General features: G+C 39.7%; 1 protein-coding gene across 3 annotated transcripts in view; it reads right to left on the minus strand.

Moving 5' to 3' along the window:
- ADAMTS12 (ADAM metallopeptidase with thrombospondin type 1 motif 12) overlaps positions 1-24,301 on the minus strand; it is a 172,120-nt gene that overhangs the window by 19,177 nt on the left and 128,642 nt on the right. For all 3 annotated transcript variants that reach the window (XM_080574248.1, XM_080574247.1, XM_080574249.1), the window contains 4 exons: positions 18,694-18,938; positions 17,181-17,322; positions 8,844-8,970; positions 918-1,128 (listed from right to left, as the gene is read on the minus strand). In XM_080574248.1, the coding sequence (XP_080430374.1) occupies positions 918-1,128; positions 8,844-8,970; positions 17,181-17,322; positions 18,694-18,938 (725 nt within the window). The remainder of the gene's footprint in view (positions 1-917; positions 1,129-8,843; positions 8,971-17,180; positions 17,323-18,693; positions 18,939-24,301) is intronic.

Here is a 24,301-nt window from a genome sequence, read left to right on the forward strand (position 1 = left end):
AGTTACACTTTCTTATCTCAGTATATACAACAAAACTGCCTGTTTGTGAGGTTAAACAAAAGCAAATCTCACTGTATCAGAACAAAACAATTTAAAAATTTCACATGACTCAAAACCTATTTCTTCCTCCCAAAAGATGTATCTTGGTGCATTTTTAGGTTTCATGTAGAAGTAGACTGCTCAATATGTTGGGGCTCCAATGGAACGTGAAGTTGGGAAGCACCTGCAGGTACCAGCAACATAATCTAAAGAAAGCTAAGAAGCGCGAGGTCCTTCCACAGATTAAAAAGTAGGACAGAGCACACAAAACAAGTGCTCCCAATTAATACTAGCATATATTGCAGAATCTGTTCTAGTGTATTTAGACAAATTTACTATTTTGCAGTCATTAACTTGACCACCTCACATTCTGCAGTTCATAAGTTGTCAATGAAATAACTGCACAATATTTAATTAACACTTGAAGGGCGCACAGATATTCTAGTGTTAATATAAGCTTCAGACTAATACTAGAAATAAAAGGCTTGCATGTTGCTGCAAAAAATGACAGAGATATGAATGTAAAAGAGATGTAAAAATTTTAAAAATGTTTCTTTTTATCCCTGTAGACATGACACGGAGCCTTCCCACATCTGTTTCACAGCAGTAATGAGTATTCCATAGAACTCTGTGCATGCAAACATGCTCTGTTCTGTGGTACCAAGCAAGCCAAAACCTCAGAAACATCTCACACACAGCACTTGTTGAGGTCATCAGCAAACAGTACAGCTTTTTTTTCCTCTTGTGAAGACTTGTTAAAAAATAAGGAAAAAAAAAAAAAACAGATCATTGGTCTTCTCTATTGATTATGACAGGTCATTTTGAAAAAATAAAAAACAGAAAACAAACATTTAATGCTACAGGTGACATGAATTTACCTCAGTCCAGTTGCTCACTGTCCAGTCAGATGGGCACAAGACATCCCTGTTGCATGACAGATGGGTCTTTGGTTTAAGTAGGTGCTGGCATTCTGTGACAGCCAATGCCTGCTCATCAGATCCCACTGTCTGGATGCAAAGTACAGTTCGTTTCTTCTGTCCTGTTGGGCCACATGTTGTCGAACATTTCTGCCATTCTCCTGCCCACCATCTGAAAAATGGGGGATACGAAACATTACAGAAAATAATCCATAACCAGCACATTAAAGATACTCCTTCACATCTATGAGTAACTGCTAGGAAGCTTAGTTATTTTTTTTACTCTATCATATTATCTGCTTATTATTACCTTAATAATACAGAAAGAGTTAACAAATCAGAATCACCAGAGGGTGTGTAATTACAACAGCTAGGTGGAAAAGACCACCACACGTGTCTATGCAGCCAGTGTTGCAGGAGTGTTCAAACTGGCATTGGCACTGAACTCCCTCCACAAGGGCAAGCAGCAAGGCAATAACATCAGAAGACCAGAAGCTATGTTGCTTGCAGTCAGAGCTATGCTGCTTGCACCCCTGCAGGATCAGTGCCCAGCAGTGCTATATCTCTGGGCCTAGCTGGGTGGTCTGTACTACAGCGGCCTTTTTTGTACTTTTTCCATTCAAAAGTAAAAACAAGCCCCTTCTGTGTCTCTCTCCTGATTACAGATGGTCTTCCATAGCATACTGTGTAACGCTTTACAAAATGAAAATTAAATATTTCATCTCAGAGCAGTGTTTTCCAGTGCAGCTTGGAGTACCCTAGGCAAGAACACAGTTCCAAGCTGCTATATAGGCAACGTAGCTCAGCTGTGAACTCCAGACTAAAAATGCTCCTTAGACACTGTAAATTGCTCCTGAGTTTTGAAGTCATGCCAAAGCCTTACACATACACACCCCACCAGGGACATATATTTTATTACGTATTTTGCTTTTACAGAAATATGAATTTCCCTATAGAAATATGCTTTTCTAGACAAAAAGGCAAAAAGATGTTTTGGGCTTAAACCCAAAATTACCATCTTTTTTTTCTCCCCTCCTTTTTAGGCCAATGAACTTAGAGCAAAATAAACCCATTCTGATAAACACATCAAAGTTCCATGGCAGGTTTTATTGCAGTTTTTAGCATTCATCTGGATCTATCACAATCTTCTTGCTTTCTCTTCCATCTTACTGCATTTCTGGCTTCTTTGGTTTGTGGCTTCTTCGGTTTCCCTCTCCCCTTTCCACTTTCATTCTCTGTTTCCCGATTAATTTATTCTTCAATTGTTAATAAGCTGTCACTCATTTGGAAGGCAATGATAGGCACTGATATCTACTCATAATCACCCAAGAAAAAAAAAAAAAAGGCTCAGAGCAATCAAGCTACACACACAGCTCATTTGTGCAACCATCTGGTCTCCTTTGGGGTACCTACACCTTCCTTCTCTTTACTTATGAATATATATTGCATTTCCTTTTAAATTACACTATAAGCCCTTTGGGGCACACGGTAGAATTGTAACCCACAGCCACAGCCCTGTATGAGGCCTCTGGACATTGCTGTAATAAAAAGAATAAATTAATTATCTCCTTCTGCCTTTCTCTGGTGTGTTTCTTGTTCTTTCAGATTTCTACAAATAACAAAGGAAAGCTAACAACTAGTTAAAAAGAAAAACAAAGTGCACCTCAGACGTATGTGGCAAAAAAGAAGAGAAAAAGATATTATCATAACCTTAATCAAGTCATTTCAGGGTTGTTTTCATCTCTTGCATCTTCTCTCCAATTCTCTTTATCATCTCTAGTATCTTGTAAACAGCTGATGCTTTGGCACAAATGCAATCTGAAGTATGTGAATTGCCCTATTAATTTTAATGGAACCAGATCACATATTTCAAGTTACAAACATGCTAAGCTGACACCCCCTCCCTCACTATTTTCACGTGGCTCTGAGTGAGGGTTCAGCAGTTTGCAAGTTTAAGTACTGAACTCTTAGCGCTAAATTATCAGTTTCCTACAGAACCTATCTTCACCAGCAGTAATGGTAAATTATTAACAAGCTAGCAAACACAAAACATTTTTTAAAAAGTCACTGAAGAAAATAAATTCTCTGAAGTTAGGAAATCCCAGAATTAAGACTGTATCCTATTGCATCTTCATGGACTACTTTTAATCATGTAACTTTTTCCACTGAACCCTTCCTCATGCAATGTAGGTAGCAGATGGTACTGATGAGTCAATTAGTTAATTAACCACCACCTTGTTCACCACACACAATTCAGAAAACTTGCTTTTATTAAAAGCTTATTCTCATCAGTAACTGGAGATCCCAATAGTGCATTTTTCTTATTTCCATTCTGGTGTATATGCACCTGTCTTAAACACTCAGTGTTGTGGTTTAACCCGGCCGGCAGCTAAACACCACACAGCCGTTCGCTCACCCTCCCCCCTCCCTCCCTGGGATGGGGGAGAGAAACGGGAAAGTGAAGCCTGTGAGTTGAGATGAAGACAGTTTATTAATACAGGAAAATAATAATAATAATAATAATAAACGATAATAGTACTACTACTAATAATGTGTACGAAACAAGTGATGCACAATGCAATTCCTCACCACCCGTTGACCTGAACCCCGGCTAGCCACCCCTATATATTGTTCAGCATAACGTCAGATGGTATGGAATACCCCTTTGGCCAGTTTGGGTCAGCTGTCCTGGGTCTGTCCCCTCCCAGCTCCTGCTGCACCCCCAGCCTGCTCGCTGGCAGGACAGAGCAAGAAGCCGAAAAGTCCTTGGCCTGGTGTAAGCACTGCTCTGCAACAATTAAAACATCAGCATGTTATCAGCGCTCTTCTCATCCTAATCCAAAACATAGCACCCTACCAGCTGCTAGGAGGAAAATTAACTCTGTCCTAACTGAAACCAGGACACTCAGTCATGAGAAACTTAACATGGAAATACAGCCTGGCTCTTCATGGTCCCCACTGAAGACTTCTGAACTGCAGTGTCCCAGCAGAAGGCGAAGACAGGCAAAGCAAGGAGGGAAGAACATTTACCATCTACTTGTCTGTTTTATTACAGGGTGCTCCAAAGCAGGTCCTGGACTGCACATAAGGGAGCAGCACCTGGTGACAAAACACCAGTCATCTAGGAGCTTCTGCTGTCTGCACACTGCAGAGCCATCACCGAAACTGGAGGTGGCTGCTGAGCACACAGCCAGAATTGACACAGCAATCTGAGATCCACACATCCAGCTTCTAAATTGAGATGACCAAGCTGTCAGTCCTCCCAGCTGTAAGCTAGAGAGTGGAGGGCACTGCCAGACAGACTTAGATTTGAGCAGGTTATATGCAAGCCTTTTTTTTTTTTTTCCTCAATCACATGCACACAGATGCCTGGCAAAGAAAAGGATATGGGGAAGAAAACTAGTAGGTAGCTGTGCTGATTGTGGTGGGACAAGTTGGTAGAAACTGAAGCCTGATGGGAGTTTGTCTAATACTTGTTCCTACTACAGCAAATGAGTGGCTCTTCAATATTAATGCATCACCTTGTCCCTACAAAGTGACAGGACTGTCTTATCTCCACAGGCAGACATGGCACAGAAAGATTGTGTTCACAAACAAATGAAGTGTATGATTTGGGTAACTAATTTGTGTGAGCACAAATTTTCCTGAGGCTCTCAAACTAGAGAGCAGCCTGTATGGTGAAAGCATAACTTCAGTAGATTTTCCACTGCAGCTGTGAGTGCTCAGCTCTTCTACAGTCCAGCTAGCAGCACCCAATCATGCATCCAGAAAATGAAGAGCATACACATAAGAAGAATTTTTGAAAATTATGTGACTTGCCTGTCATAACAACAATTTTGGGACAGAGGTAGGGACAAAATCTGATTTTCTCAGGGGGCATTCAGCTGCCTGGAATGAGACTTCTCTTTTTCCTATCATACTGAGTTTTCAAGGTCTGTAATAATTGAGGCAGAGCCCAACAACCCTGTCTGTCTATGCCTAGATGATGTATGCTGAATGAGGATCCTGTTGGGATTTTGGGACCTAAGTTTGCTATATTCATCCTATGGGGCTCAATATTCCTGCCCTCTCACTATTTCTTTAAAGAAAGACGGTCTTCTTTCACTACACATACTTGTACAACACCAGGCAGAGCACGTAACAACAAGGCACTGTTATTTGGTCTAAGTATTATAGTAGAAACAAAACTTTATGTTCTTATTATGCTGTTGAAGTTTACTAAACAATTTAGAAGTGGGACAATACAATAAAATTGTAAAGAAGCAGATCAATTTGGATATTGCAGGAGATCCCAAGTACTTTGAAAATATCCTATTTACGGTTCCTCTGTTTAAGGGGGTAGTCAGGTTAAAATCGCTTCAGGAAATTTTCTGTACGGGCAGGGTAAAACTTCTACTCAGAGCACAAGTAGTTAAAATTGCTCTCTTTTTCTTCATGTAGTATCTGTTGATTTTTATCATGAACACCTATGGAGCAAAATCCATGCCTATCCAAGAAACATATAACTGGAAACCTCATTCCATAGCGTAGTATGGAAAACACATTCACGCCACAGTCACTCCTGCTGAGGAGCATCACTGAAGTTTCACATGAGCAGCTGTATCATGTTTGAACTCTCAACTATTCAACCATATTTATTTTGTTCTTAGTCAACACGTGGCACACATGTATTGCTACATTTAAAATATTTGCATTGCCCCAGATTTTTTTAGTAGGAAGCATGGGGAAGAAACAAAACAAGAATAATATTAAGACTTGGACTTTGCAGAAGCCTGTCATTAAGCAGTTTATAATTAACTTCCTGAAATGGATTGATGAGATAAGACCTGGTTTGTGCAAGTTACAAACTTTAATGTTATTCTTTGCCTGTAGCTACCATTTGATACATTATCTAATTTTGAGCTAGTGACCTAGTAGATAGGTGCGTGGTAGCCTGTTTTCCATCCACGGGATTCAGCAGATCATAGGAGGGTTGTGCAAGACAGCATCCTTGTTTCAGACAGGATGTTCCCACAAAGAAACTGGTCTGCTGTTGGGAAACATGATATCATCTAGCAGTTCCAGTCTTGTGGCTACAGCTCCAACCAAAGGTTCCCAGTAGTGCCATTTTTAATGACACTGTCCTCAGCTCTCGTACAGAATTTAGCCACCTCTCACTACAAAACACCTGTCCTTTGGCAGTTTCACATGAACTCTCAGTTGTGCTAAATAGTGCCGTACAGGACACCTTTCTCTAACATTCAGATTTTCTTTACAACCACCAAACCACAGTATCTTGTGTGCTTGAAGTGCCTACTTGCTTTTCAGACAGAGATGTCTGAAGGTGAAGGGCCTAGAGAACAAGTCTTATGAGAAGTGGCTGAGGGAGCTGGGGTTGTTTGGCCTGGAGAAAAGGAGGCTTAGGGAGACCTTATCACTCTCTACAGCTACCTCAAAGGAGGTTGTATCAGGGTGGAGTTGGTCTCTTCTCCCAAGCAACAGGCGATGAGACAAGACAAAATGGCCTCAAGTTGAAGCAGGGGACATTTAGGTTCAATATTATGAAAATTTTCTTCACTGAAAGCATTGGTGAAGGTTGTAAAGCATTGGAACAGGCTGCCCAGTGAAGCAGTTGAGTCACTATCCCTGGAAGTATTCAACATACATGTAGATGCAGTGCTTAGGAACATGCTTTAGTGGTAGACTTGGCAGTGCTAGGTTAAGGGTTGGACTTGATGATCTTAGAGGTCTTTTCCAACCTAAATGATTCTATGATTCTACGTGTAACTACCTGTCTGGGTTAGACATAACACACATGTCATGGAAAAGTAAATATCAGCTAAACCCCATGCTGGGACCACAGCCTGGATCAGAGACCAGATCTACAAAATAAGTGGCCTGGGAAGGGTGAATAGGAACTTACTATTCACTGTCAGCACTTCTATTAAAAGAATTAGTGGCGACCAAAAGAAGCTGGTAAGAGCCACATTCAAAATAAATAAAATGTGTGGTTCTCCACACAGTGGGCATAAAAAATGTGGAACTTCTTGCAAAGGAAGACGTATATGAAAGACGTTTCACAGTTGCAGAGGGAGGCTGAATTACTGCAGAGAGAAAGCATACATTGCTCTGGAAATGCATCGAGTTAAAAACAGTTGGAAACTCTAAGAGTATTAGAACAGGAGATAATTTATGCCTGCCTTGTCTGTTCCTCCTTAGGCATGTAGTTATGGCCCTGCTAGAAACCAGAATAGGGGCTTACTTAGATGGTCACACAACTACAGTCATTCTTCTGTTAAGATAAAAATACATATGGAAATTGACTCTAGAAGTATATATTGTCTGGGTTCCCTGCACTGAGGACTGAAAATTGTCAAGTATTTTTTGCAGTCCTCAGAAGGATAATTACTCCTTTTCTCTGCTGAGCAGAATGAGCTTGAGAAGCATCACTCCAACTGGCAGCATACGAGAGCTTTTCTGACTAGTTCACACTTAATGTAATTCCGCGATCTGCCTTATAATGGACAAGTTCTGCTCCCTCACTTTCAAGAACAGGCCTGAATAATGCAACCACTTAGAGCAAATGGAGTAACTTGAGCACATTTGAAACATTTGGAATAAATAAAACAGTTAATACATGTAGTAAATACAAAGTTCCCCCACACGTGGGAAGGCTCAGCTCTTAAGTAGTCAACTAGTTAATAAGTCTGATCTATTGTCAGTTGATTTCCTAGCAATCTGTACAGAACTATGAAATGCTGACAGTTTATGCTTTTAACAGTTATTCATAGAGGCTGCAACCGTAAAGATGTAATTCTCAAAGGAGGCATCATACTTTCTTGTGAAGATACTTGGAAACGACTAATAAAACCAACAGCCACACAATTTGTTACATTAAAACTTCATGAAAATTGCTGCTGATACAGATAACATGGTATACCTTAAGGAAATCATTGCAATGACTTGGATTTGATCCCGAATTAACTAGAATTACTAGGGAAAGACTGATATACCACTGTGGACATCATGATAAAGGATTTCCAAAGAAAATGAAAGACAAAAGGAAGATGTTCCAGTATCCAAAGTACAAAACTAAAACCAATATTGACTGTAGCAACAAGAACAGGAGCTGTACTGTCACGTCCCTGCACCACTGATACCTTCCAGCAAATCTGTGCCTATTTTACAGCCACAGGCTGCTGTCACCTGGAATGTTTGCTATGGTTAATCTTCCTTACCCTGCTCCCTAAAATCGTAGAATGGAAAAAAGAGAGATGAAAAAGATCATTAAAATAATGCTATGGGAATAGAAAAAGTGATTCCCATGTGAACACAGAATGAAGAAAGCTGCACTTCCCTGGAAAGAAAAAATAAGAAGGGGTACAATAGAAAAGATGTCATATTATAAGTGTTATAAAGAAGGTATGGTAATTAGTGTTATGAAAAAGTGCGCATTTCCAATCATCCTTCCTCACAAAAAGGACAAAGGAATATAAAAAAAATACTGAAAAACAGCATCAAAAGGCTTAAAAATCTTCTCTGCAAGTTGAATTTTGGAACATGCAATGATACAGTATTACTTGAGCTAAGACAGAATTCTTAAAATAAAAACTTACATGGCTTGCATGCACACCTGCATCTAAACTAAATGAACAGAGTATCTATACAGATGACAGATAGCATTCTCTGCCTTTCACAGCAGACTGCTCAGCAACTCACACTGGAAACTTTGCAGGGCAGCACAATCCTAATTTAATTATTACTGGGTTTCTGACACCTTGCTTTGAAATACTTAAGAGCTGTCACCGTGGCAGGCTGCAGATGTCACATTAATCTGGTATTAGAACCAACATTTCCTTTTGAACGACTCTGAAACAAGATTACAAGGGCCCTCCCAGTATCTGGTACCTGGGCGGACAGTCCTTCTCATAGCATTTCTTCTGTCGTCCATTTGGCTGTGTTGCTGGGTCGCAGAAGGAGTTTTTGATCGCTCCACTTCCCTTTCGCATGCAGTGGGCAATCTGGCGCCGCACCCCTGGAAGAGAAAGACAAAAAAAAGGAAGAGTAATCCGAGTAGGCTGGGGAAAAACTGCAGAAGTTCTCTAGCATGGCGAGTACATAATGATTGCACTTCATCTTAGAATACAGGAACAGCTGTGTGACTCCTTCTGGAGTAAAATTCAGTTCTGCTGAATGCCTGGGCTATGTCGGGTATAAGTATACTTTAATCAAGTTGAAAAAGTGTCATGCATGGGTCTTTTGAATCAGTAGCTGAAACAACACACTAGAAAGCACTTTCCCTGATCTCAATTAAATTGTCAGTCTCCAAAAGGGTTCCTATATCCTGAAATCAGGCACAGCAAAGATGCAACATGATAGCACCAGGCTGTTTGCAGCAAGGGAATTTTGGTGATCTTTACTTTGTACTTCTGGAATGAGCAATTAAGCAGAAAACAAACCAGAGCATTTCACCAAAAAATATAACCCTGTGATTGCTAATGCTGAATTCTGCTTTTTAAAAGTTCTGATACAAATGACCTAAAATGATGATGTCATAACACAAAGGAGAAAATCTGTTTTTTAAATAACTAATACTCAGCACTGATGATAAGAGGCAAATTACAGCAGTGGAAAGAACAGAGATATTCCATACATACAACTAAGATTATTTACTAATAGTTCCACTCACTAAAACTCCTGCTCATTTAAGGGAAAGAAACATGAACCAAAATATTGCATCAACCCTACTGTGAACCTAAAGAAAACTACTTACCACAGGCCTGCCTTCCACAGAATTTTACAATAATTTGAGGTAGATTCTGTGCTGCAAACCCAAACAAATCCCAAGGACTAATAAGACTGAAGAAACCTTTTTTATTCATTGCTATTAAACTAATTTTGCTATTAATTCACAACAATTAATATGCAGATGCTAAGTCACTCTCTCTGTGACTTTTATCCCTCTCCTGGGAAGGAATGGGCCTAGTAACACTATTACCATGGTGTCAGGGAAGCATTACATTATTTTGCAGTATTGTTAGGAATCAAGCTTCTCCTTCTCTCACACCTCCTGATAACCAGCATGGGAATCTATCTGGAAGACAAGAACAGCAATCTATACATAATAATGCTTGGGAAATATGAAAATATCCTTCTATGCAGCATATGCTTCTGTTCCTCAATACAGTATCCCCATATATGACCATGAACATGTATGTCATAAAAATTCATGCTATTTTTATAAATTATTACTACTTTGATTTAAATAATTTCACAGCATTCAAAAAAAACTTTAAATAAAACAAAAAAAGAAAAAAAAAAAGAAAGAAAAGAAGAAACAGACTACCAAATGTAATACTAGGAAATCCAAAGTCAGCAATAGAGGTAATTTTTGGTGGGAGAACTGAGCATGGAGTGCAGATACGAAGGGGAACTTATAGCCAAATATTACTGAAAAAGACCTCCACAAGACAGAAGAAAATTAAAAACTGTCTATGCATATTTGGGTCATTCCTTCCATGAATTAGATGGAAACCTTTACCCCCTTTTGATAGCAGTCCAGGATATCAGGTCTGTGACACTGAAGAAATGCTATAGCTTCTTGAGTTACTTTCAGACTTGTGGCTGGGATGTACACAACAATTACCAAAGCCAGCATGGGATTTGATGTTGAGCCTCCTATAGTCATAAACAAGGGCTGATTTTCTAGAACATGGATTTGTTTCACCTAAAAGGGAGAATGAGAGGAACTGCAGCCCTACCCTTCCATTAATACTCGTTTTGCTGAGGCACTCGAGCTCCGGGGTATGTGATGTGGCAGTAGCTGCATGACAGCACAGCCTCTCTGACTGCAGCACGGACATGGCTCTCCTTTTCCTAGGGGACTCCAAGCAGCAGAATGCTTTTTGGTTCAGTGCAGGACTCCCAAGCAGCAAGGTCCTGTTTTATGCTACGGAAAATGTAACTGGAATAGTAAGCAGCCTTTCTGTTAGTTGTAAACAAAGCAGTTCACAGAAATACATTTCTGTTCCTTTCAAAATCATATGATATGTTGCTCTTACAAATGTAAATAAGCTACAGAAGAATTCTTTTGCTCTGATAATTTTTTAGTGTCATTTCAGCTGCTATAATTCACTTTAAAACCACTATAAACCTTCACAGAAGTATTGTTCAGTCTGTACATTTCCATAAAACATTTGCTGATCACTGGCATCAATAAACAAATTTATTCACATTTTTATACACATTTTTTATTATGAAAGTTATATGAATTTGCACTGTAGTTTGAAAATCTGGAAAGTTCTGGGGTAGATGCATATGTTTAAAGAAATCATTAATTCTTTTTTTTTTCCTCATGATGGTGTACAGTTCAGTTCGAAAGCTGAAAGGAATTCTATATACACATATAGATGCATATATATTTTCTTGAAAGCTGTCATCTTAAAAATATAATAGCGTTTCAATTTAGCTCAGATACGATAAAGAAAGAAGGAACCTTGTGTGCAACTTTAATGTGTTTTTCAAGGTCCTTAGCTGGTAATGAAAATAAGATAGAAAAATAAAGTTGAGCTGGGTGAATGGTTCACAAAATTAGCTTGAATCTGCCTAAACAAAAATTTTATGCATCCCAAGCCTCATTTTTCTATTGAATGTTCAAGTCTTGCTTTCAGCTATACTATTCCTCTTTGCTTTTCCCTATGTCACCCTAAAATGTGATTACCCCTTCTATGATTAGAGAGAGTAAAATATATATAGGTATACATATAATGACATAATGAAACACAGCTGGGTATTTCATCTTGAGAAAGTTGAACTAGAAAACAGTGCAACAACAGAAAACTAGTCACCTCACACTGACCCTGGTTTACCAGCTTTCACGCAGGCCTTAATTTCAATTAAATCTGCTCAGAGACCACTTCTACCTCTCTGCACCAGTTCAACCCTAATACAGAAGAACTTTTTAGACAGGAGATAGAAATTTGACCCACTCAGCTCCCAGTTTCTCACTTAGTTTGGAAAGAAAAAAAAAAAAAAGCACCAATTTGAAATCATTTGGGTCTGGATGGGTTTTGAAAGGGATTAGAAACCTCTTGGCTGAACAGCCTCACCACGGCAGGTGGCTTGGAACCAGACGATCTTTTAAGGTCCCTTCCAACCCAAGCTACTCCATGATGCTTAGTTTGGGTGAAGTTAAGGCTGAGAATGACAGAACCAAAGGTCCTGCACCTCCAGAAGCAGATACAGAAATGTGTGTGCAAAAGAGCATATTTGATAGCAAAACTCACTAGTTTTAACATTAAATTGTCACTGTTGTACATCAAATACTCTGCAAAGGAATTCACTTCAGTATTTGAATGAATGACATTCAGTGAATGCACAAAGCACTCACACAATACAAGAGCCAGCCTTTACATTCTTGGTGCTATAAAACTTAGACCCGTAATCGTGAAGTAAAACACAGTGACTGTTGTGTTTTTTTTTAATCTCAATGCTACAAGTTTAGTAGTACATTTCAGTTCAGGAACACCTGGAGGTAATTTAGCAAAACAGCCACGATAACAGTTGTAAAGGATTTAGAGGGCACACAACAATTAACCCCCAAACAAATCTTACAGTCAAGTCCTCTGCAAAGCTTTGAGAATTTGCCAATCACTGCTGTTATCTACGGAGAAGTACATTTCTGAAGTTGCTTAATACTCTCCCTTTGTTGCAGCCGTGTTGTGTTTTTTGCTTCTTGTTACATTCAATGCCACTCAAAGCTAGTTCTAAAAAACATCACTATGGCCTTTTGACAAGGATAGAGGAATTTAACTTGTAATTTCTAATTGACCATTATGTAAAGACAGCATAATGGGTAGAAAGCATAATGGATCTAGAAAAATACTCAGTGAGACATTCAAATTAATCTTCCTATAAAAAAAGCTTTAGGGCTTTACACGCTACCTGGCTGGACAGCAGACTCTGGAGGGACAACCCTCTTGGCTAGAGGGCTGCTGTGCACAATTCAAGTTTGACAGTGGAAGAGCTTGTAGGACACCTTCTATAATGCAGACTTCCTGACTGCAAAGCAATTCCTTTCTTTTGCCTAAAGCAAATGGCAATCAGAGATTCCAACTACCCTGCAGAGAGGACAGAGCAAAGCTTATGATTTTTATTGTATATTATCCCCCTTAGAGTTTGTCATGAATGGATTGCAATGTAATTACCAAACTATTTTCTACATGACAAATGGATATTGTTCATTACCAAGTGTTCTCCTTTTCCCTGCACACAGTGTTAGGTATCTTTTGTATAGAAAATATTCACAGAATCATAGAACAGGTTGGGTTGGAAGGGACCTTAAAGACCACCTAATTCCAACACCCTGGCATGGGTTGGGACACCTCCCACCAGACCAGGTTGCCCAAAGCCCCATCCAGCCTGGCCTTGAGCACTGCCAGGGATGGGGCACCCTCAGCTTCTCTGGGCAGCCTGTGCCAGGGCTTCACCACCCTTACAGTGAAGAATTTCCTCCTCACATCTTATCTACACCTACCCTCTTTTAGTTTAAAGCCAATCCCCCCTGTCCTGTCACTCTGCTCCCTGACAAAGTGTCCCTCCCACAGCTTTCCTGTAACAAGGGACTTCACCTGACTGCCAGGACTTTTCAAATGTGATGGAGAGAGGCTTCGCAACTCCGTAAGCCAGTCCCTCAGGACCCTGGGACGCAGGTCATCGGGCCCCATAAACTTGTACATGTTCAGTTTCATCAGGTGGTCTCCAACCTGCTCTTCACTTACACTGGGAGGAACTTTGTTCCCCCAGCCCTCACCTACAGGTTCAGGGACTGGAGAGACGTGGGAAGCCTGACTGCCAGTGAAGGCTGAGGCAAAGAATTTGCTGACTACCTCAGCCTTCTCCATGCCTGTTTTTACCAGCTCTCCCTTCTCGTTTTTCAGAGGGGGTAACACTCTCCTTGGGCTTTGCTTTCTGGCCAATGTACCTACAGAATCCCTTCTCGTCGTTCTTTGCATCCCTTGCCAAGTTCAGTTTCATCAGTGCCTTGGCTTTCCTGATCCCATCCCTGCACCTCAGAACAACATCCCTGTACCCTTCCCAGGCCATGTGTCCCTGCTTCCATTGCCTGTGCACACCTCAGTTTTACCAGCAGGTCCTTGCCCAGCCATCCAATTTTTCTGCCCTCCCTGCTCACTTTCTTACACAAGGGGATGGAGAGTTCTTGTGGTCAAAGAAAAACATCCTTGAAGAGTTGCTAGCTCTGTTCACCTCCTTTGTCCCTAAGGACATTGATTTTTCACACTACATTTTTTCCCTATTAAATGATGTTATTGTGGGCTGGTCAGACTCACTCTCTCTTTGAGACTATAAAAGACAGGGGCACGTGAAGGAGATGCTGGAAAACGTAAGCACATTTACTTCTTCTCTTTCACAGCTTCAATGGAATTGGGAAAGGATATGGACCAGGGCACAGCAATGTACGTGGTGCTATCCTGAGGCCAAGAGCGTTTTAGAAAATGGGGTCATTCTGAGAAGGGACAACCTCACTCTACAGAGACATTATGCATCATTGGGAATTTTTCCAGGTACAGATTCTTATCCAAGGGTAATGTATCATGGGGCTAGAACTACTTTTTCTCTTAGGACAGAAGAGGCATTCTTGGATCAGCCTGCTCTTGTGTCTGCAGTCCCATTTGTCACTCTAACTCAGTTTTTCTCTCTTGGCTCTGTAAAGAATTTGTTTGCATTGTTCTGATCTCTGTTGCTACAGAAGACTGAAGGGCTCTTGGATTTACTGCTACCATTTCAACCCATCCTGATGAGAGGCCTACAATGCATCTTTAGACAGGTCCAGGTTTGCTAAAAGAAAATTCTAGGTAAGGATCAATTTCTTCCGCTGGCTATACCCATCAGAATTAGTTCAATAGTTCACCTTTCTTGGCCCTCCCTTTGATCCTGCAAAACAGTTAGTTTATTATTTACCAAATGATGACTGCCTAAGTCCTTGAAGGTTATTTCACTACCACGTTTAGTCTAAACAAATGCAACTTTTCTTATCTCCTTGATCCCCATTAAAGGTCTGTCTTCAGTAAGGGCTGTCAGGTAGCATACTGATAGCTGAAGATAATCTCCTTGCCTACTTCAATGCACTTTTATCTTAGAAACCTTACAGAAATCTTTAAATGTCTGAAATCTGGCACTACAGCTTTGTTGCTGCCAATGGCATTAAATTCTGAATCTAAACAGGCTGTACATTCAGATAAAATCAATCTAATTATTTAAACCTAAAAGGTAGTTCTGTGGAAGTTGAGGAAATGTGTTGATTAATGGAGCAACATTGGGAACATTCAGTTCTGCCTTTATTTGCCTCTTGTTCCTGAACTGAACTTGGGGGGATCAAACCACAATATTGTGCAACTATGTGAGAATTTCTGGTTCTACATCAACAATTACTACCATAACCATTCCTTGCTAAATGAGGCAAGACTTTAGAGTTTCCATATTTCTATGCTGATGGAGCATTAACATTTTCCCAATATTCCTTCTCTGCTGATACTTCCTGTTTTTTTTTTCGTGCAGCAGAGCTCCAGGTGTTTTTTGCTTAAGTGTTTGTACTCTGCTCATCCAGACATAAGCCTGCTATGTTACTGCACTGGTGTGGTGCCTCAGAGGGCCAGAGCTAACTCAGACTCACTGCCAAGGTAATACAACAGCATGTTTGGTGCACATTCAGACAGCCCAGAGCACAGTCAGATTAAGCATCGTATACCTGCAGAAAAATGAAAACAGACTGTAATACCAGAGCTCCCCAGGTTCAAGGGTTCAAGTGATGTACTGAAGCTCCACACCAGGGTTTCCTTTTTTTTTTCTGAATAGCGAGTGAGGGACAATACCCTGACTTCATTATACATTAGTAGATCACATATTCCTTCATGCCTGTTCAGTCACTTTTACAAACGTATATATCTAAGGTGAAAGAGAGCAAAGGGTCTACTAATTCCTTTCCTCCTGTTCTTGAAGGAACAGAGAGAACTGAGAAGGCTTCCATGCTCTTAAACTGTTATGCACCTCTTGGTTCCCCTGTGCAGTCATACCAAGTTGTTCACTATCTTTCCTGAAACACATCATTTCTACCTATGCAAAAAAACAAAGCCATGAGCTCAAGAAATACTTGTTAAGAGTCCAAAGACGGTAATGGGGGAAGCCACTTATTAAATAAAAAACAAAAAATGCTCCATATCCTGCAGTCCTCTATTTAAGTAATCATGTGGTTGTTAGAAATCAAAGCCAAATCACACAGTTCTTTAGCCAGAAGGTAGTGCACAGGATTGTAATTTACTTAGTGAGAAACACTTCTGGGAAAAGCAGAGCAGATGTCGAATAAAAACATAATAAGCAGTCTAATAACACTTCCCTGCCCCCCTCTTTTTGTTATCACGCCAATTGTTATATTAAACTTTATCCACAAACAGGTAACAGAGCTAAAACATACAGCGTGCCATTAAGCAAAACATTTGTTTTGGGTACCTAAAGAAAAAGCTTTCTTCTGCTAACAAGAAAGCACATGGTGCTATGTGATGAGAGACCAGTCTCAAAACAAAACCAAAACAAAACAAAAAACAAAACAAACAAACACAGTTGACATGGGGTGGCTGGCCAGGGTGGGGGGGACAGCTGCTTAAGGATGGGCTGGGCATTGGTCAGTGGATGGTGAGCAATTGCATTGTGCATTACTGGCTTTGTACATTCTACTATTATTATTATTATCATAATCATTATTATTATTACCCTTCCTTTTCTGTCCTTTCAAACTGTCTTTATTTCAACCCACAAACTTTTATTTTTTCTTCCTCCCAGCTCTCTCCCCCATCCCACTGGGAGGTGTGGTGGGGTGAGCAAACGGCTGTGTGGTGCTTAGCTGCCTGCCGGGTTAAACCACAACATGCTGGTAAGCAGGATTATTGCAAACAATACTGGCAATAAGTTATGAGGAAAAGAAAACTAGGTTTTCGTTTTTGTTCGGAGAGGCTGAGAATTTCAAGGTAGGTACTACATAAACCCACTTGCTTTAAATAGGTTTGTTAACTTAATTTATTTTAAAGCCAAAATATATTACAATGTATGCTTTCTCACTAAATGCAAGTAAAACCTTACCTCTTATAGAACACCATCCAGATAATTTAAAGCAAAGATGAAATTTGCCAGTAACAAAGTCAAAAAGTAATAGAAGAAGAACATGGGAATTACCTCTTCCACAGGTAACACTGCAGGCTGTCCACTCTCCATATTGCCAAAAATACTCTGGCTCTCCAATCTCATTCTCATGACTTTCTTCTTTACGAACAGTGTATTCATACTTGATTCCAGGGTTAGTCTCTTGAAAAAGCAGCTGGAAAAAGAGTACAGTTTATTTACTTATTTATGATTATAATAATCTACTGGCCCAAGGCTTTCCATGCGTGAAAGCAGAAGAATCACCAAGGTTTAAAGCAGCTACCACCAGTTCCGAAATTCAGACCAGCAAACCTTCCATTCAGTGGTGCACACATGTGCCTTTCTAAGACACAGCTGTTTGCCAGGCACTTTTGCAAGCACAGGTGGGAATAAGTGGGTCAGTATAATTGGCATCCTATTGACTTGTAAGAAAAGATAATGCAAAGTCCATCCAAGGCACTGGCAAATGTGTTGCTGATTAAGAGCTATTGCCTACCATCATTATAAATGGTAATTACCCTATAACATGAAACATTTTGAAAAAATATCCAGTAGGTCAGAAAACTACAGATTTTATTCAAATCCTGCTTTATTTTTTTTCAATGTTTGTGGATTAAACAGGAAAATTCCAGTTGAGATGAGCCACCCAAGAAATTCACAATTTGGCCAACAGAAGGGAGAGAAGAAAAACATTTTCAAGGGATAAAATACTGAGACAATGAACTTCTATTCTTCCTTCTAATTGTTTCCTTGGCTTTGTTCCTGACAGTGATTGTTGAGTTACCCATTAGATGTGCCTTCTCTCCAGACATTCAAGGTGTGAAAGTGGTGCCCATCACTCCTCTAGCACTTCTTTAACGGCATGGTGGATACACAGGCAAACAAGCCGTGAAAGAAAGATACATTCAGAGAACAAAGGGGCAATTAAATTTTTTTTTTTTGCAGGATTAACAGAAGCTGGTTACATTTAAGTTAGAATCTATAAAGCAGTATAAAAGAAACAGAAGGTAGAAACCTCAATCAGTATATGCTAAGCAGATCCATTTTAGTTACCATAAGCTACTGATCTGTCTATCTAATGCTGTACTTTGTTGCTCAACATAAGCTGTCACTGCTGTCACTCTTTGCTAGCTCACACTGTTCCCAGCCTGACATCAGCTCCTTTTCTGGGATAGTTACTTTTCCTCTGGGTCCAGTTCACATCACAGCTACTTTTGTTGGTCTAAGCTGGCACATGAGATTGGAAAGTTTGAGCAAAGGACTGACCAACAATAGGTGGTAGTATTCCTATCCTAGTGGCAGCACTGAATTATACTAGTTTTTAACAATCAAGCTATGATATTGGATGTGTATTTTCAGTTACGATGAACTGCCTTCTCAAGCAACATGTTCATTTCTCTCCAAAATAGCTTAAGTGATTTTTGCAAGACTGCATGCTAATAGCATTATCTAAAATATACATATTTTTCCAGCCTTAGTGTCAAAGCCCCAATACATTCTGCTGCCATCCAAACCCAGCAGGCTCTGCTAGTGATAACCTATTTACCTGAATCCATATTGATTCATTGGTGGGTCCTGGAGCAGTCAGATTTTCTAGATCACCTGTTCTGTCATACTGAAATATTGTTCCTGCCACTTTGTATTCACCATTCCACTGAATGATAAAACCTCCATTCAGGTAATATTTTTCTGGATCTTTACTTCGCACAGCAAGGAAATTGCCTGCTTCTGCAACTTCTGTGACTCTGATTCCCCTTGCACCTTTTGGAATTAGCCCAATATCAACATATCCTAAGAGACAAAAAAAGATACATGGAGGTGAACAACAAAAATGACATTTCATTTTTACTTCAGATATTTTAAAACATCAGCTTTGTTTGAAAGTATATATAAATGTGCTATCACAAAGCTTTTATCTCATGGTATTCTTTTCAGTTAGTTAATGGTGGGACTTTCCAAGCTAGGTTTTCCAATATTAGTTGGGGAATATGTGATGTGTTTAGGCCATGACAGAGGCATTTAGAAGGGATATGGAGGTGAATGCTTTTCTTAGCTACACCAGATGAACTCTACTCCATCGGTAAGTGTCAACATCTTTATAACCACACCTGAGGCCTCTGGAATACTGCAATGTGAGTGCTCTGGAGAAAGGCTATGGAGTCCCAGTAGGTTAACAGCCTGTTGTAGGAAAGGTCTTTTCAATTTGCAAGGAACATTTTCATCTGTCATGCATGGATGTACATAATTTCACATCCCTTGTCTTAAGTTACTGAACTTCTCCCTGACTATTTCCCTTACGTAGCCTTGCTACAAAAACCTGAAAGTCATTCAAATGCCTCAAATTACTAAGATTAGTTAAACAGATTATTAAAACTCCTGAGTTTCATAAGAAAGATCAACAGCTCTTTATTCATGAGCAAAATTATCTGTAAAAAAAGATTATTTCATATGTGTGTTAAGAATAAAGCCAGAGAACCTATTACAGAATTTTGTTTGTACCGCAGGCAATACAAGAAACCAAGCTCAGTGCTTCTCATCTTAGAGGTAACTACTATTGCTGCTGAATGAAAACTGTAAAAATAGGAAGTCCGCGCACAAACTTGAACACAAACTCAAACAGCTTTCTTGCTATTGCTCCTGGGTGGGCTTTAGAAATCTGATGGAAGATCAGCTCTATAAGCAGGTGTCCTGTGAGCGTGAGCTGCAGTTTGGGTTGATTTATTTCAAGTTTGGCAACAATGTATGTATGTGGTTCCTCAGTTCTCATCATACATGGCTGAGGTCACAAATTAAGTCTGAGAATCACATCCCCTTCACCTTTCTTGTGAAATAAGCACATCATCTTTTATTATACCGACATAAAACATACTGGCCACACTTAGTGATCTTCTGAATCAATGCTATCCACGTACCTGAAGTACTAATATGCCCTGTAAACTTACTGCAGTAAGTGCCCCAAAGTCTTTAACATCTGAATTTTCCTTACAGCTTTTTTTGTAAGGTGATAAGTATTGGTGCTACTGTCATATATTGACAATGGTACAATGAAAAAAAAAAAAAAAAAAGATCTGTCAGAATCTGTCTACTTCAGGCTCTTCCTAATTAAATTCAATATATTTTTCCTGCGAATAACGTTAAACAGTATTAACGTTAAACAGTGTTTTTTCTGGTTGCTGTCTTTTGCAAGTTTTCTAGATTGACTGTGGGAATTTAAACCTTTCAGTCTTTCATAGGTGAAGGGAATAACAGAATCTTTAGGATTACTGAATAACTTCTATTATAGGAAACTAGAGGTCTAGGTCTATTATAAGTAACCAAGGTCTAATGATTTTCCCAAATGTTCTATTCATTCAGTGCAGTGGAGACATATTATAAGCACAGTATGTGATCGTGTGAGTAAAGACTTGATTAGATGGCATACTCACAAGTGTGCCAAATTAAGACAGCATGCAAAATCTTAATTGTATCATGTCCCAAGAGCTTGGCCTTGCAACCTTGGTGTCCTATTTCCAGCAGATTTTTTTCCAGATGTAATTGGAATAACATTTGCTCAAAACAGAAAATATAAAAACAATCAATTTTGGTTCTAACATAAAAGTCTGTATCCTCTCAAGTTTTTGCATAACTATTTCTGTCTGAATCACCCGCTGTTGCTCACAAACCTGATTTTAAATATATTACAGCTGTATGGTGATAGGTGTTACATTTGGTCAATGTATCACACTCCTTCCCCCTTGCCCTTCTTTTTTTAACTAGCTAAATTATCTCCTGATTTCCTAGAACCTCACCCTATTTCTCAATGAATGTTATCTGCTTCTGAAAGCAAAGCTAATCAGGAGTGAGCTTTTGACTTTATCATTCAACATAATAATTTTTTTTTGTTTAAAAATGAGGTGGATGGTGTTTATATAATTGCTCCTGGTTATATGATTCCATCTGATAACGATCTAGTAATCTGAGATTCAATAACAGTTAAAATGTCAGCTGTCTAACCTACATGCTGTATTCATTAAATCCTGGAGCATCTAAGCTCTAGGTGCTATCATAACACCTGTGAAATGGCAACTTTCAGATGCTATTAATCTTTCCCTTTTTAATAAAAAAGCTATATGCTCCTAATCACAGATGAGAGCACAGTATGAATAAATTCATGCAAACCTTGTAGGCACAGCTCTACTAGGACCGAAGAGCTTGCTTCTCTTTTCCCATTGCTGTGAGACAGAAGTAATTTCTGTGGTTAGCAATGTATTGTACATCAGATTATAATCTAGCTATTTCTCCTTATCACACCAGCTCTCATCCTGCTCTCCAGTTTGTCATATCTGTGACTTTCTCACTTTAAAATGTGAGTTCCTGATGCACGATTTTCCTCTGAGACAGTTTCTAGGCAATATCACAAGCATATTACATGGAAAACAGCACAGACTCCCCATGGCTTATCAGGTTTGTACAGTTACATACAGCCTTCTCATGGAACAGAGGGAGCACTGCAGTGTACGATGGCCATGGGAAAAAAAAAATGTAGTTCACAGACAGTTCCCTAAGTGAGGATCCAGAAGACCTTACAATCTCTTGGATCCATATTTGCATGGCTATGTCCACACTCTGTCTCAGGAACACACCAGAACTCCATCTGCACTTGGATAGCAAGGGACAATGGTAAGTGTTGATTCAGTTCCAACCAGGTTGGTCACAAGGTGACAAGCCCGGGATAAACCTTCAGGTTAAGGCAAATACAGCCACAGTTCCTTGTTTGCACATCACTTTCTTAAATCACTTTCTTAAAATTCAGCCCTTCACAGGAGTGACATGCACCATATTTTGCCTTCTGACTGGCAGAATAAGACCTCTCAACCTCTATTGTATGATCCCATATTTCTGGATTTTCAGAAATTTAAATGTATTGTCCCCTTCCTATTGAAAACCCAAAAATAAATTTCACACAAGAAGAGTGAAGACAGGATAATTCCCTGTCCTTTGCCTCACCCTCAAAATCTTCCGCCTTTTTGTTACCCATTTACTCCACGCTTCACTTGCCAAAGTCCTAAACCTATATCCCTTGCACGTCAGTCTTTCTTTTACCTCAATCCTTTTCCTCATTCAGGAGTGCCATTTATTTTCCTTCCAAAGAGTTTGCATGCCCTGTCAATGGTCTGCTGTATGGAACAACAGCCCTCTGCAGCCACCACAACAATGTGAGTAACAGGGACATCTCATCCCCCCCAGTACTCTATGGTAAAAAAGCAGACTTCTACATTATTCACAGGATAACTTGTAACTTCTTTGCCTGCCTAACCCTAGATCCTGCTTATGGTGCAATCTTTTGGCCCTATTAGTTCAGCTGAAGCAACATAAATGGTTTTGCAAAGGAACTTGCTGAAAACCTAGTGTGGACTGCATACTGGCTAGCATTAGTGCCAACAGTTAAGACCATTTGTGCAAATCAGACCTCTTGATTTGTTTTCCAACACAAAACTCTACTGGAGCCCATTACACTGATAAAACTGTCACTCCTACAGCTGTGTCAGGAATTCCTGGACAACTTTCTGTATTTTGCATCCAAAGGAAAGGCATTTGAAAGAAAATCTGAATAAAAACACAGGTTTTAAAACTTTTTTTTTTTTTCCTGAACACGAGCGGGTAAGACTTCAGGTAAAACCTACCCTGAAGTGAAAGGATGAAGTATTTAAAGCTCTTTTCTAGTGTATCATTTGTCTATTATCATTTGCAACCTAGTTGTCTTGCAGAGACATTATACTCTGCTACAGTACCAGAACCAAGAAAGACCCTGCTGGGCCTACGTTCTGAAGAAAGCTTTAGATCAGAATATATTAGCTTTGCTTTTGTAATTCTCATTAAACATTCAAAAAAACTCATTTTCCTTCCCTGCTGATGGCACCAAGTATCCTGCACTCTGGGCCAGTTTCATTAGCTATACTGAATTTATGACCCTGAAGTCTTTATGTTTACATAAACTGTTTAGTAGCCACTGTGTCATAAATCTGTGTTATATGACAGAACATCACAGTACCTGCAAGTCAGAGACAAAAAGAAGCCAGATGTTGTGAACAAAACGCATTTTCCTTTTCTCAGTTTCATGCCTGTTAACATCAGTAAGACAGTAAGATCCATACATTGCGTTAAAAGCCAAAGAGCCCACCAACCTTTTCCTTTCCTGACCTTTTTCCTTATTTTTTCTGCCATGGAGTTGACTTCTCTACAAGGGAAAGAATCTACAGAAGCTATCTTTCTTTTCTATTTTTTTAAAGAATCTAAAGTAATTAAATAATTTTACTTAACATTCAATATTCCTCAGTGGTATCTGTTAGTGAGGTTAATTGAATCTTGAGGAAAGGAAAAACTAAATGAAGATATGAGACAAGATGAATTTGAATAAAATTAGAGGCAGCTATCCTTCCATGCATAGCAGTACCAGACCATTTCAGAAAAGCTGTTTCTTGAAAACAAACTTCTGATCATCTGCAGCCTTGCAAAACTTGCACACAAAGGCAGAGTGAATTATAGAGTTGCAGTAGGAAAAGATCAAAGGCTGGAGGATTACTGCAGTATCGGAGGAAAGGGAGCTCTAGATTTTCCTTTGTAAGCCTCACATACGTATACCACCTGCGTGGTTGTAGGCATCATCACAGTTCATCTACAGGACACAGAGTGTGGAGGGTGGGAGGAAAGGAATATATCCAACATATCCACAGTTAAGAAAAAAAAATGAAATATTAAAAGGGCTTTTCCCACAAACTTCGGAAAACCTTAGCAAACCATTTCTAAATTATTAACTCAGATTTTATTTGTGCAAGTCAGATTATTTAAATGAAAAAAAAAAGCCCGCCAAAGACACGCCTCACTGCCCTTTCTCTCTCCCCACCAGCATGGTACCAGTCACTGCTCTTGAGACTTTTAATCTTGGCAGCAGGATCTTTCCTCAGCCACAGACCTTGCTCTAAGCACGCTCTCCAGCACCCTGTCTCACCCCTCCTGTCCTGGTTTCCCATTCAATGCTGTTCATCCCAGCCGTCTCTTCCACATCCAGCTCATCATCACACTTCTCTCTCGGTTTTAGTTCCCCTTCTCTCTTCTGGACTTTTTGGCTCCAGTTCATCCCACACAAGGCAACTAAAGGCCTGAATGTCTCACTG

Source organism: Anser brachyrhynchus (genome assembly GCF_964034855.1).
Source record: "Anser brachyrhynchus genome assembly, chromosome: Z".
Taxonomy (NCBI): Eukaryota; Metazoa; Chordata; class Aves; order Anseriformes; family Anatidae; genus Anser; species Anser brachyrhynchus.